The following is a 14,363-nucleotide window of genomic DNA, read 5'->3' on the forward strand; positions in this document are numbered from 1 at the left end:
GCTTTTCCTTTCATCAAGCTAAAATCTGCCTCTCGGAGCTGTCTACTCATTGCTCCTCAGACTACCCTCAACAGAAGAGCAGAACAGGCAGCTAAGTGTGGTGGGTCAGCTATGTGCACAGTGGGTCAAGTCAGAGTCAAGAAGACCTGAGTTCAAATCCAGCTTCAGATACTTACTTCAGATCCTCTGCCTGCCTTGGTTTCCTCATCGGGAAAATGGAGATAATAACAGCACCTACTTCCCAGGATTGTTGAGAGGATCGAATGAGGTGGTATTTGTAAAGACCTTAGCCCAGTGCCTGGAGCATGTTATTGTTTAGCCATGCCATTGTGTCTGATTCTTCATGACCCCATGGATCATACTGTCCATGGACTTTTCTTGGCAAAGCTACTGGATGGTATGCCATTTACTTCTCCAGTGTACTAAGGCAAACTAAGGTTAAGTGACTTGCCCAGGGTCACACCACTAGTAAGTATCTGAGGCTGGATTTGAACTCAAGTCTTCCTCACTGAGTCACCTAGCTGGACTTACCCAAGGTCATAGAGCTAGTAAGTATCTAAGGGCAGATTTGAATTCCCTGATTCCAGACCTGGTGCTCTATCCACTGTACCATCTAGCTGCCCCTACCTGGAACATAGTACTCACTTAATAAATGCTTGTTCCAGGACACCTAGGTGGTCCAAGGGATAGAACATTGGTCTTGGAGTCAGGAGGACCTGAGTTCAAATCTAAATGCAGATATTTACTAGCTGTGTGGTCCTGGGCAAGTCATTTCACCCAGGTTGCCCCCCAAAAAATTTATATTTTTTTTTAAAAATGCTTGTTCTGTTTCTTCCCTCCTCCCTTTCAGATAGCTGACAACTATCACATTTCCCCTAAATATTTACTTCCCCAAGCTAGACAGTTTAAACAACATGGCATGGTCTGTAGCCCCTTACCCTTTGGATGTCCTCAAATTTGTCAGCATCCTGCCTAAAATGTGGTACCTAGAACTATACACTGTATTCTAGATGGAGTCTCAAAGGCAGCATATCACAGGACTCCAGTCTTCCTCCTTCTGGACAATGTGCCAATCTTAATTCAGCCCAAGATCACATTAGCTCAGATTTTGAATGAACACATATTGTATGCACAAAAGGTGGAAAGAAGGCCATCTGACAAAGGATGAGTACAAAAGAATGTCATGGGTCTGTAAAAATAATATCATGGAGGTGAAGGCCCAGAATGAGCTGAGGTTTGCCAGGTATACTAAGGTTTTGTTTTTTAAAAGCCTTTTTGAGCTGCTTGGATTCAAAGTGAAAACAGGGAAGAGACAGGCTCAGTGTTTGGGCCAATCAGTGTAAAGATAAGAGAGAGCAGAATTCATTTCTTCACTTCTATTCTGTGGGACTCTGCAGAGGGACAGTGACAAACTAGCAGATGTCCAGAGGAAGAGACCTGCGTTCAAATCCCACCTCAAGACACTTCCTAGCTGTGTGACTCCAGGCAAGTCACTTAACCTTCCTCAGACTCAGTATCCTGTCTGTAAAAATCAGGATAACAATAGCACCCACCTAACAGGATTGTGGTAAGGATCAAATGAGATAACATATGTAAACCACTTTATTAAACTTTAAAATGCTATGTATTAGCTGTTGTTATTACTTTTTTTTTTATTTTGGAGGCAATTGGGTTAAGTGACTAGCCCATTTTACAGATGAGGAAACTGAGGCAGAGTTACGTGACTTACCCAAGGTCATACAGCTAGTAAGTATCTGAAGTCAGCTTGGAACTCAGGTCCTCCTGATTCCAGGGCCAGTGCACCGTCTGGCTGCCCCTGTTATTATTATAGTGAAGGGTCTAGAAGCCATGTTATGTGTGACAGTTGAAAGTTTGGAGAAGTTTAGCCTGTAAAGGAGGGCCACAATAGCTCTCCTCAGACATTTGAAGGTCTGGCATACAGAATGGGTACAACTTTACTCTGACTGTTTAACGCCAGCAGACAGAGGTATGCTGACCAAATAGAAGTCAGATAGAGGCAAAGAGACTCTTCAAATGTAAGGTATTCATGGGGGCAGCTAGGTGGTGCAGTGGATTGAGCACCAGCCCTGAAGTCAGGAGGACCCGAGTTCAAATCTGGCCTCAGACCAAACACTTACTAGCTATGTGACCCTGGGCAAGTCACTTAACCCCAATTGCCTTAAAAAGAAAAAAAGTAAGGCATTCTTATTATCATCATCATCTTCTCGACCACCATTATTAACTCAATATGAGGACAAATGTTCTGATAATTAGATCTGTCTGAAAATGCAAGGGGCTACTGAGAGAATTAGGGCAGCTATGTGGCACAACGTGTGCTGGGCCTGGAGTCAGGAAGAGTCTTCTTCCTGAGTTCAAATCTGGCCTCAGACACTTTCTAGCTGGGTGAGCCCGGGCAAGTCATTTAACTCAGTTTGCCTCAGTTTCCTCACCTGTAAAATGAGCTGGAGAAGGAAATGGCAAACCACTTGGCAACCAGATGGGGTCACGGAAAGTCGGACATGACTGAAAACGACTGAATAGTTACAAGAGTATGGTAGCCTTTCCTGATCCCCTTAGGTGTTAGTATTCTTTCCATCCTGAAATAATTACATACAACATTGACCTAGTTAAATGTTTTATCCCCAGGTAGGATATAAGCTGCTTGAGGGCAGGAACTCTGTTTATTTGTTTCATCCTTGTAACTCCAGTGCCGCCTGGCCCATGGTTGGTGCTCAATAAATGTTTATTATACCTGAATGGATTGGAGAAAGGATTCTTGGTTTGGGGTGGGAAGTTGGAAGGAAGGAGACAAGCATTTATTAAGCACCTACTATGTGCCAGGCACAATGCTAAGCATTTTACATATACTATCTCATTTGATCCTTAAAACAACCTTGGGAGATAGGTGCTATTTTTTTTCTCTTTTTTGACTAGGCAGTGGGGTTAAGTGACTTGCCCAGGGTCACACAGCTAATAAGTGTTATGTATCTGAGGCCAGATTTGAACTCAGGTCCTCCTGAATCCAGGGCCGGTGCTCTATCCACTGTGCCACCTATCTGTTCCAATAGGTGCTATTATTAGCCCTAATTTACAGTTGAGGAATTGGAGGGAGGTAGAAATTAGGTGACTTACCCAGGGTCACACAGCTAGTAAGTATCTGAGGCTGGATTTGAATGCAGGTCTTTCAGGCTCCAGGACCAGTGCTCTATCCCCTCTTCTTGTTAGCTGTCTCAGTTTCCCCACCTTTAATAGAGGGAATCATTCCTGCCCTGTCCTACCCCAGAAAGAACTTAGGAAAACAAAAATTTGTTGGTTGGGGCAGACAGGTATTGGTTTCATTTTTTTCCATTTAATTTAATTTTTGTTGATGAACAAAAATCTGTTTTTTTCTTCATTCCATTTCCCTCAATTGAAAAAAAAAGAAAGAAAAGAAAACCTTTGTAACAAATATGCATAGTCAAGGAAAATAAATTCCCACACTGGCCATGTCCAAAAAATATATGTCTCAATATACAGCAAGGAATTTGTAAGGATGGGTAAGATAAGATGAGGAAATAGTTGTGAAATTGCTTTGAAAGTAAAAGTAGTATATAAAAATGGTTTACTTATCCAAAACCTTGTGACTCTCATTACTTTAGCCCTTTATAGGCAGTATCCACAGACTATAGCGGTATCCATCCGTGTTACTCACCCACCCACCTGGCTCCGTCAAACAACACGTTCTCCTCTTTGTATCTTTTTGCATCGCTGCTCACTCCTGTTACTGCCTCTGCCTTTCAGCCCGGACGCGCATCACCATGGCCCCCCAGGACCAGAGCGTCATCAAGGGCACCAAGGCCTTCATGACATGTGGCGTGACCCACGACCCCAGCGTGGCTGTCAGGTACCTCTGTTGATGGCTGGGAGTGGGTGGGGTAAGACAAAACTCCAGGTGCAATGAAGTGACAACGTGGCCCAGACACCATAGGTGTCCTGTAGAATTAAAATGAAATAGTCATATCTCCAGTGGGGTCAAGCAATACCCATGGGGCTTTGAGTCTAACTCAGCCCAATGTTGAGCTCATAGTAAGCACTTAATAAATACTAATTGAGTTTATTTGAATTGAATCAAAAGGCACTGCATTTCACTGAAAGAAGGGAGGAAAGGAATAGGAGAGTAGGAAAAGAATAACAGGCGAAGTAGAAACAGAGGGGAAAAAAGTCTACCAGGTGGTGCAGTGGATAGAGCAAGGTGGGGAGGCGGGGGGGAGGTGGGGGGAGGCAGGGGGAGGGGGGGTGTCTGCAGTCAGGAAGACCTGAGTTCAAATCTAGCCTCAGACACTTACAAACTATGTGCCCTTGAACAAATCACTTAACTGCTGTCTGCCTCAGTTTCCTTATCCATAAAATGGGGATGATAATAGTACCTACCTCCTAGGGTTGTTGGGAGGATCAAATGATAAAATATTTGAAAAGCACTATACAAATGCTAGATATTGGAAAGGAAACAAGCATATATTGAGCACCTACTATGTGCCAGGCACTGTGCTAAGCACGATTTTTCGATGGTCTCTAAAGGTCTTTTTCCAACTCTAAATCCTATGATTTTATTTCTGTTTCTTTTCTCTGCCTCTCCTTCCCCTGTTGCTTTTTTACTTTTTTACTTAGTCTGTAGGACAAGAAGGGCCTGAAGCCAAGATCCTAGCTTCCTCTCCAACCCAGCATGGTGTTTGGAAGGAGTGCTGGATTTGGAGTTGGAAGACCTGGGTTCACATCTTGACTCTGCTCCCTGTGTAACCTTGGACAAATTACTTAACCTCTCCTAATCTTAGTGATCCAAGGCTCCTTCTGGCTCCAGGACGATGATCCTCTGGTCCTGGTCGCTTCCAACCAGATGTACAGGGCACTGCTCTTGGAGACAGGAAGACCCAGAATCGAATCCCATCTCAGATACCTGGGACAGGTATCTGTCATCAGCTGGGACAAATCACTTAGCTTCCCTGGGCCTCAGTTTCCTCATCTGTATTAGTGGGGATTGGACACAATGGCCTTAGAGCTCCCTTCCAGCTCAATATTTAAGACTGTGTAAGCTTATAAACCTATGATCCTATTAGCTATGGTAAACAAGCCAGAAAGATAAACCCTGCCAGGGCCAGGAGCTCAGAATCGTGAAGAAATATCTCACTATCTGTGCCTCTCCCTCCATCTCATAAAACCCAGTAAAAAATTTAACTCCACTCTTAAAAATTAATACTCCCTAAATTTTACATCTCTGAATATTTTATGGGGCAAAATCTGCACCAAAGCAGTGGACAGCAGGGCAGGAGGGGTAGCGGGTACTCGTTTGTGAAACCCCCACCTCCCCACCCTATCTTTTTTAGGAACAATCCCCAGAGAAAACTCCAACCCTGGAACGCCATCTGGTGGTCACCTGGCATATGACAACTGATAGCTAATGGGTGGGAGCCTGGGGGAAGGGGACGTTTTGCTCTTGTTAATCTAAAGCAGAGTTTTCCAAATTACTTTGGCCCAAGAACAGTTCTGAGCTTGAAATACATTAACCAAAGCCATAAAGGTGAATGGAGGTTGGAGAATCTGGCAGGCATGGAATAGGGAAACAAGATGGTATACTAGACCTGGAGTCAGGAAATCTAGGTTTGCATCCCAGCCCTAACACTTAACTTTTATGTGACCTTGGACAAGTCATTCAACTTTTCCAGGCCTTCATTTCCTCATCTATAAAACAAAGAGTTTTAAAAGATGATCTCTAAAATTTCTTCAAGTGGGACTAACAGAATATATGGGAGGTCACAGACATTTTAATGTAGAATCAGGACAATTAATTCTGTTTTCACACTGAAAAATAGTCAAATGTGATAAGCATCTTTGATATAGGATAATAGGATCATAGATTGAGAGCCTTTAAGGTCCAAAACCCATGTTTGGCATTCAAAGCCCTTCATAACTTGGCTACTTCCTACTTTTCTAGTCTTTTAATTACATTACAACCTTCCCTGCTCTCTATCAACCAGCTATACTGGGCTATATACCCTACCTCATCTTAGAATCCAAGGGATCTTTCCCAGTTTCAAAGCTACTGGTACCTTTCCCCTCGATGCTACTTTCTGTCTATAGCTAGTTCTCAATTAGTGTGAAGAATGAATCCCCAGAAGGGATCACATTTATTGGCATTCACACTATTCGAAGTTATAATTTTTTAAGATATGGCCATTGCTTCCAGCCCAATGGAAATAAGCAATGTAAATTCAAATAATGTGACCACTTCAGGATATTTATTCTTCTCATTAATGGTGACCTAGATGTACTCTATATTTTTCTTGTGCTTACAGATGTGTTGTTTTCTCAATTAGAATGTAAGCTCCTTGAGGGCAGGGACTATTTTTGCTTTTTCTTTGTATCCGAAGCACTTAATACAGAGTCTGGTATATAGTAAAGGCTTTTAAGTTAAGTCACTTTTTCAGTCATGTCTGACTCTCTGTGACCCCATTTGGGGTTTTCTTGGCAGATATACTGGAGTGGTTTGCCATTTCCTTTCTCCAGCTTATTTTATAGGTAAGGAAACTGAGGCAAACAGTTAAGTGATTTGCCCAAGGTCACACAGCTAGTAAGTGCCTGAGGCCAGATTTGAACTCTCAAAGAAGAGTCTTCCTGACTCTCGGTCTGGTACTCTATCCACTGTGCCACCTAGAGCATACTAAATGCTTATTGATGGACTACAGATGAAGATACTGAGGCCAAAAGTAATTAGGTGATTTGCTCAAGGTCACATGAACAGTAAGTGGCAGGGTTGGGATTTGAACTCAGGTCTTCTCTGAGTCCATATCCAGTACTCTTTCAACATCATTTGACATTTAATATTTTAAAGAGGAAGATATCGCTAGCATCAAAATGTTCTCCTATTCACGTCTACTAGAGCATCAGGATTCCGGGGAACTCAGAAGTATTGGCCCAAAGGGTAACACAAGTCACCTCAGCCTGTAATGCCCCAATGAGGTAGGCAGCAGAAGGCAGGACAGCTTCCTGGAATAATTGTTTATATCCACGGCAGAGAGGCAGCAGAGCAGGGGGAAATTATGAAGGTGGTTAAGGTTATTTAAGCCCAAAGTCAGCCACAGCAAATTCCCCAAAAGTCTAAGGAATTCTGGTGTTCTGAATAATACAGTAAGCTATATCATATGAAGTTTATCTTAATGCCATTGTTTAATTTTACTGAGTTTTTGGAGGGGGGAGGAGAGACATGCAAACAAATATATACAAATTATGCTATGTACAAAATAAATAGGAAATAATCTGGAAACAGGGCAGCATTCCAGGCAGAGGGGACAGCAGGAGAAAATGCCAGAAACCAAGTGATGGAGTGTCTTATTTGTGGAACAACCTGGAGACCAGTGTCATTAGATCAAAATACATGTTGGGGAGTGAGGCTTAAAAGTTGGGAAAGGTAGGAGGAAGCTAGATTGGGAAGGGCTTTGAATCTAATCCAATCCCCTCACTTGACAGAGGAGAGAATGCTATCTAGGCCTCACCAACCTGAACAATCAATGAGGACAGCAGGAACCAGAGTCTGAACCTAATCCATTCTTTTAGTTGATAGGACCCTGCCTCATCACCATCATTAGCATAACAAGGAAGAATTAGTTCCCCAAAATATTATCATTGTATGAATGTCAGGATCTACTTTTCCTCTCTATGCACTCTCAAAATTTGCTCTTAGCTAATTGGCACATTGGAAGACTAGTCAAGGATAATAGCCTTGACTCATGCTCTAAACCTTTCCCAAGGTCAAGAAGTGGCCCAATTTAGCAGTAATATAGAAGTAGGGGACTGGGATGGAGTGCAGAATTTATTTTCTTCCAGACCTTTAACTTTATCAGGGTGAGAGATTCTTGGGTAGACCTTCCCTCCACCAATGCAGAGCAGCAATTCATTAGCACTTTGGGGCAGCTAGGTGGCTCACTAAATAGAGTGCCAGGCTTCGAGTCAGGAAGATTCATCTTCCTGAGTTCAAATCTGACTTCAGACACTTACTAGTTGTGCGGCCCCGGGCAAGTCACTTAATCCTGTTTGCCTCAGTTTCCTCCTCTGTAAAAGGAGTTGGAGAAGGAAATGGCATACCCACTCCAGTATCTTTGCCAAGAAACCCTAAATGGGGTCATGAAGAGTGAGGCACAACTGAAAATGATTGAAATTAGGGCTTGCAAAGTGCTTTATAAGGATTATTTCATTTGATCTTCCTAACAACCCTGGGAGGTGGATGCTATTATCATGTCCATTTTACAGGTGAGGAAACTGAGACCGAAAGAGATTGAGGTTGCCCAGAATCACACAGGCTACATGTCAGAGTCTAGTCCTGAATCCAGGTCTTTCTGACTCCAAGGCCATCACCCTCCCATCCCCTGTCTCGTACTCCAGTGCTACCTAGCTTACTGATCTAAACACCATATAAAGTGACATCCTTAAAAACATTCTCGTTTGCTTCTCCTGACATCCCCAGCAGCTCTAACCTGAGCAGAATTAGATCTCCTCTCAGTACCTGCATTCATTTGACCATTAAAAATGTTAAATGTAAAAAAGATTGTCCCAGGGACCACGCGCCAAAATTGTATCCTATCCAATTACAAAAATCCAGAGCTCTTATGGGATGGTTCTAACCGAGACTCACAGATCCATGGCTCAAGCAGGTCCTAATACCTTTTACTGGGGTTTTTATAAAAATATTTTGTTTACCTAGATATCAATTTCCTAATCCATAAAATGTGAGTATCATTAGGGAATAGGAACTGGATTTGTGATGTCTTTGGTACAGGAAACTTCCCTTTCCCAGTGTAAGTCAGCACTTTCTCTGCAATTTATAGTCTCTAAGGTGCCTAAATCACTGAAAGGCCAAATGTCTTGCCCAGGGTTACACAACCAATTACATATCAAAGGCCAGATTTGAACCCAGGTGTGCCTGGCTTTAAGACTGGTTCTCTAGCCACTGTGCAACACTGTCTCTAATAATCGGTTGTGCTTGTTCATTCATTTCAGTTGTGTCTGACTCTTCGTGACCCTATTTGGGGTTTTCTTGGAAAAGATACTGGAGTGGTTTGCCATTTCATTCTCCTGTTCATTTTACAGATGAGGAAACTGAGGCAAAGAGGGTTAAGTGATTTGACCAGGGTCACACAGCTAGGAAGTGTCTGAGGCCATATTTGAATTCAGGAAGACTCATCTTCCTAACTCCAGGCCTAGATACACAGTAGATGTTTTTCAGTATACTGATATCCAAGTTAATAATTAACAAACAATACAAAAACAAATAACAAACAATACAAACAATAACTAATAAAAGTTAATTATTGACTGACATTACCAGATACCTAATTTTCCAAGTCTATCTCCTTGCATCAGATACCCCATTGCTGACCATTTCCAAGCATATATTTTTACATGTGGTTATAGAGCAAGGATTCTTAAATTTTCTTTGTGTCATGACTCCCTCTGGCAGTGGTGGAAACTATGGACCCCTCTCAGAATAATATTTTTAAATATATTGAATTACAAAGGAAATTGTATTGAAATACAGATATCATTTTTTCCATCCAAGATCCCCAGAGATCTCTCCTTGGACCATTCCCCTCCCCTTACTTAAGAACCTGTGTTCTTGAGGGTCATTGTCATCATCATCATCATCATCATCGCTTTAAAGGTTATCAATAGCAACAGCTCACATCTCAGCAATACTCTGGTTTACTAAGCACTTTCCCCACAACAGTCCATTATAGTAGGTAGTACAAGTATTATCATACCCATTTCCTAGATCAAGAAAGCAAGATTCAAAAAAGTTGATTGACTTGCCAATGGCCAATCAACTATCATAAAATCAGAGGACATAGACTGAGGACTTTCGAGATGAGCAAATTGGGACACAGAGAAGTTGAGGGCCCAAGGTGGCACAAATAACAGAGGCAGGATTTTGACCCAGGTTCTCTGTCTCTAAATCTGGGGATCTTTTAACTTCACTCCCTTTATCTGAAGCTCAAATGTTGAGACAGCCTGGTGTGGAGAAAAGATCAGAAGACTCAGAAGGCAGGAGCCTTGAGTTCCAGGTTGAGCTGGACTACTGGTCACCTAGTGACCTTGAGTCAGTCTCTTCTCTCCCAGCCTTGGCTTCCTCATTCCTAAATGCAAATAAGGGGTCTGGACTGATCAATTCTATGGCCTTGTATTTTTATAACAGTTCTATTCCAGAGTATTTACATGGCCACAGTTAAAGGAAAGTACAACCTGTAGCCCAGGAAATACACCTGCAGGCCACCAAACATGCATTTTCAGGGCCCCTGAGTTAGACAAGCTTCAACATTGCCTCCTATTCTGCCCTCACTGTGTTTAGAAGTTCTCAGGGTCACTTTACAATAAAACCGTACATATTAGGTAGATACATAAGGCCTGTATTTAATGTTGAGTTTGCTAATGATATTCACTCAAAAAACAACTCTGCAAAAAGTAAGTTACAAGTTGTCTGACATACCACATATATAATTTCTCAAGTGTCTCTCTATGTGGCATCTGGCACATAGTAGGACTAAATAAATAGTTGTTATTGGATGGATTGATTGATTTTTGCCAGATACCTCAAAAGTGAAAACGACAGTTGTTTTAGATGGTCCTAACCCTTTGTCCAGACTTGCCATGAATTGGTCTAATGATCTCTCAATTAAAATCACCTCTTAGATGTCACTTCCTTGTACACTCAGAAATTTTCATCCTGTTATTTCTGAAATGTTTAATTTCTTCTGAAGAATTTTTTTCTGATCATCATTCTGGAAGTTCTGTGGTAGCCTTTGGCCAAAACAGTAACATTCTGTCCAGGGCTTGAATTAAGATCTAAAGGACAAGTAATTCCTTAATGTGGTAATTCTCCAGGGAGATTTACATTTTTATAGTGGAGAGTTTCTTAATTAAGGAAGCTACTCTGATGGTGAAATTTCAGGCACCATGACCTACCAACAAGACACCTATTTCTGCTAAGGAGTAACCAACTTAGCATCTGAGCACAAGGGATTGAAATTAGATTTAAAGAATGGTGTAGTGTAGCATAAAGAATACTGAATCTGGAGCTTCGAGGATCTGGATTTGAATACTAGCTATATCATTGCATATGACCTTGGTCAATTTCACCTATTTGCGCCTCATTTTCCTCCTCTGTAAAATGAAGAGATTTGATTAGGTGATCTCTAATATAATTTCCGGCCCTAAATTATATCCAAACCAAGCCCACGGAAACTGCTCAGCACCCCAAGTAGGATGAAGTCAGCCTACTTTGGGAAAACCATCCCACCCTGAAGCATATCTCTCAGAAGGAGGACCACAGGTCAACAGATTCCAGCAGAACATCATCCCCATCACTTGACTCTGACAGGTCCATTTTTTTTGTCTCTACTAGGTACATCTGGGAAAAGGATGGAGCAGTGATTAGTGTGGACAGCACTCCTCGCATGCGCCTGGACAAGAACGGCTCTCTGCACATCTCACAGACCTGGTCAGGTGACATCGGCACCTACACCTGCAGAGTCCTGTCTGCAGGAGGTAACGACTCCCGAAGTGCCTACCTGCGAGTCCGGTAAGGATACCCCGCCTTCCCCTGGAAGTTAGCCTTGGGCAGCTCAAGGAAGGCTTGGAGCAAGGTCATTACCAAGCTCTCATGCACCAGCTTCCAGCACTAGTCCACCTGTCTTCCTTCTATCCCATCCCAAAAGATACCCAAATCATGTTATCTGTGCCCTCGCCATGATAAGGCATTAGTACATCACAGGCAAAATTTGTGCATTGTCCCTTCATTATGTTACTTGCCACTGGAGGTTTAAAGCTTTCACTGTGACTCAACACTTATTTTTGCCTTGGAGGATGGGATTTCCTGGCATTAAAAATATATGTATTTATAAAAAGTCATTGTAACACCCACCCACACCAGATGGGTGATTTTTCTAAGGGACAGCCCTGTGCCTATATGCTGTATAATAAGCAGAGGGAAACTTGACTCCTGATTTCACAACTATCTTAGGTAATATTCAAAGTTTCCATTATTGTACCCTCTATATATTGCACCCTAAGCAGCTGCCCACCTTGCCTACCCTTAGTTCTAGTTCTGTCTCTATCTCATTAAGTAATTATGCATTAATTAACTATAGGCTAGTTGGGTGATGTAACCAGGCATCATTGTGGATAGGCAGAGGGACCAGTTTCCAAGGATGAGTACTTCAGAAAGGGCAGATGAAATAAAAGAGACTCTTCTTGCCTTAACATAACCCCTCCCCCTGGGATAATAATGATAATAATTGTAATAATAAATACCTAGCATTTATATAGTTGCCCAAGCACATCTATTATCTCATCTGATCTTCATGGCCCTAGGAGGTAGGTGTTATGATTATCTCCATTTTTACAAATAAGGAAACTGAGTCTGAGAGAGGTTAAGTGATTTATCCAGGGTCACACAGCTAGTATCTGATGTGGGATTTGAACTTAGGTCTTCCTGACTCCAAGTCCAACACCCTTTCCACTATACTATCTGTCTGGAAGCTTAGTGTCTATTCATCTGAGAACTCCAATGGCCCACCATCACCTTACAGTATTATGTATCATGGCCATACTTCCTGTACTACTTTCTCTCTTCCAGTCAGCTGCCCCATGCACCTGAGCATCCCGTGGCAACCCTGAGCACAGCTGAGAGACGCTCCATCAATCTGACATGGGCCAAGCCCTTCGATGGCAACAGCCCCCTGATACACTATGTTCTGGAGATGTCAGAGAACAGTAAGACCCTCCTCCTTTCATTTCCCCACATCCTCCTTTGCCCAGGACTCTACCATATGAAAAGCAGGTACAGACCAGGCGGGAATGTCTTGCTCAGTCTCAGTCTCCTCTACCAAAGTGTTAGTGCTATAGACTCCAAAATAATGTCCGTTAATTTGAAAAGTGATTTTTATATGGTATGCATGGAGTCTATCCATTTGTAAAATGAAATTCAGTTAGTAAAATGCAACCCTTAGTTAGTGCTTTTCCTCCCATTCCAACCCCTCCCATATCTGGTCAGGCTGCCCTCGATTTCCCAGACTTAACTGTGGTGTTAACATGGTAGACCATTGTCCTTCCCCCTATCCTAAACTAATCACAGCTTGGGTAGTGATCACAGGGCTCCACTGGAACCTTCATCTCTACCCTGCTCTCCCTCTGCCCCTAAAGATGCCCCCTGGACAGTACTTTTGCCTAGTGTGGATCCTGAGGCTACTTCAGTGATGGTCAAGGGCCTGGTTCCAGCACGCTCCTACCAGTTCCGTCTCTGTGCAGTCAACGACGTGGGGAAGGGGCAATTCAGCAAAGACACAGAAAGGTGAGGAGATCCTTGGGATCTAAATCTCAGTCGCATTATACAGGCAAATTTCAATGGATCTGAACTAACAGGCCAGGAAGGAAGGAAGAACGAATGGGCAGGATATGAGCTCCTAAAGGGTGAAGTCTCTGTTTTTGTAGGCCTTTCCATATAGCACCAAGCATGGCACTATTCATCTTTTTTTTTAATCAAATATTTTTCAGTTAATAAGCATTAATTTTCTCTCTCCCACTTCCCCTCCCCCACTGAAAAACAAAAACAAACTGCTTGTAACAAATATTCATAGACAAGCAAAGCAAATTCCCACATTGGATGTCTCTTACTGCATATTTAGTACTTCACTTCTGTCAGAAGGCAGATGCTCCAGTTTCAACTATGCTCCAATCCCATATGGGTCTATTGGAATAGTGGTTGGTCATTGCACTGATCAGAGATCTTAAGCTTTCAAAGCCGTTAGTTTTCACATTGTTGTTGCTATAGTATAAATTGTTCTCCTCGTTCTGTTTATTTCACTCTGCATGAGTTCATACAAGTCTTCTCAAGTTCCTCTGAAACTGTCCATTTCTTCATTTCTTACAGCGTGATAATATTCCATTCTCTTCATATACCATACTTTGTTCAGTCATTCCTATTGACAGGCACCTGCTTAATTTCTGGTTCTTTATGACCACAAAGAAACTTGTGTAGCACCATTTATTAAAAGCCATTTAATTAATATTTCTTCCCTAAGAATACAAATGGAGCAATGTTCATTCACCCCCCAAAAAAAATTTACAGTAACCCTTCTCCAGGGGTTAAACTTCCAGCAGTCTCAACAATGAATACAGTTCAGTCATTTTCAGTCATGTCTAACTCTTTGTGACCCCATTTGGGGTTTTCTTGGCAAAGATACGGGAGTGGTTTGCCATTTCCTTCTCCAGCTCATTTTTCAGATGAGGAAACTAAGGCAAACAGGGTGAAGTGACTTGTCCAGGTCACACAGCTAGGAAAT

General features: G+C 42.3%; 1 protein-coding gene across 1 annotated transcript in view; it reads left to right on the top strand.

The window, feature by feature from the left end:
- SDK2 (sidekick cell adhesion molecule 2) overlaps positions 1 to 14,363 on the top strand; it is a 449,888-nt gene that overhangs the window by 327,015 nt on the left and 108,510 nt on the right. Inside the window, exons 12-15 of the mRNA XM_027873081.1 lie at positions 3,781 to 3,883; positions 11,426 to 11,602; positions 12,659 to 12,795; positions 13,225 to 13,372. Coding sequence (XP_027728882.1) covers positions 3,781 to 3,883; positions 11,426 to 11,602; positions 12,659 to 12,795; positions 13,225 to 13,372 — 565 coding nt within the window. The remainder of the gene's footprint in view (positions 1 to 3,780; positions 3,884 to 11,425; positions 11,603 to 12,658; positions 12,796 to 13,224; positions 13,373 to 14,363) is intronic.

This window comes from Vombatus ursinus, unplaced genomic scaffold (genome assembly GCF_900497805.2).
Source record: "Vombatus ursinus unplaced genomic scaffold, bare-nosed wombat genome assembly UNPS02014801.1, whole genome shotgun sequence".
In the NCBI taxonomy this organism is placed as follows: domain Eukaryota; kingdom Metazoa; phylum Chordata; class Mammalia; order Diprotodontia; family Vombatidae; genus Vombatus; species Vombatus ursinus.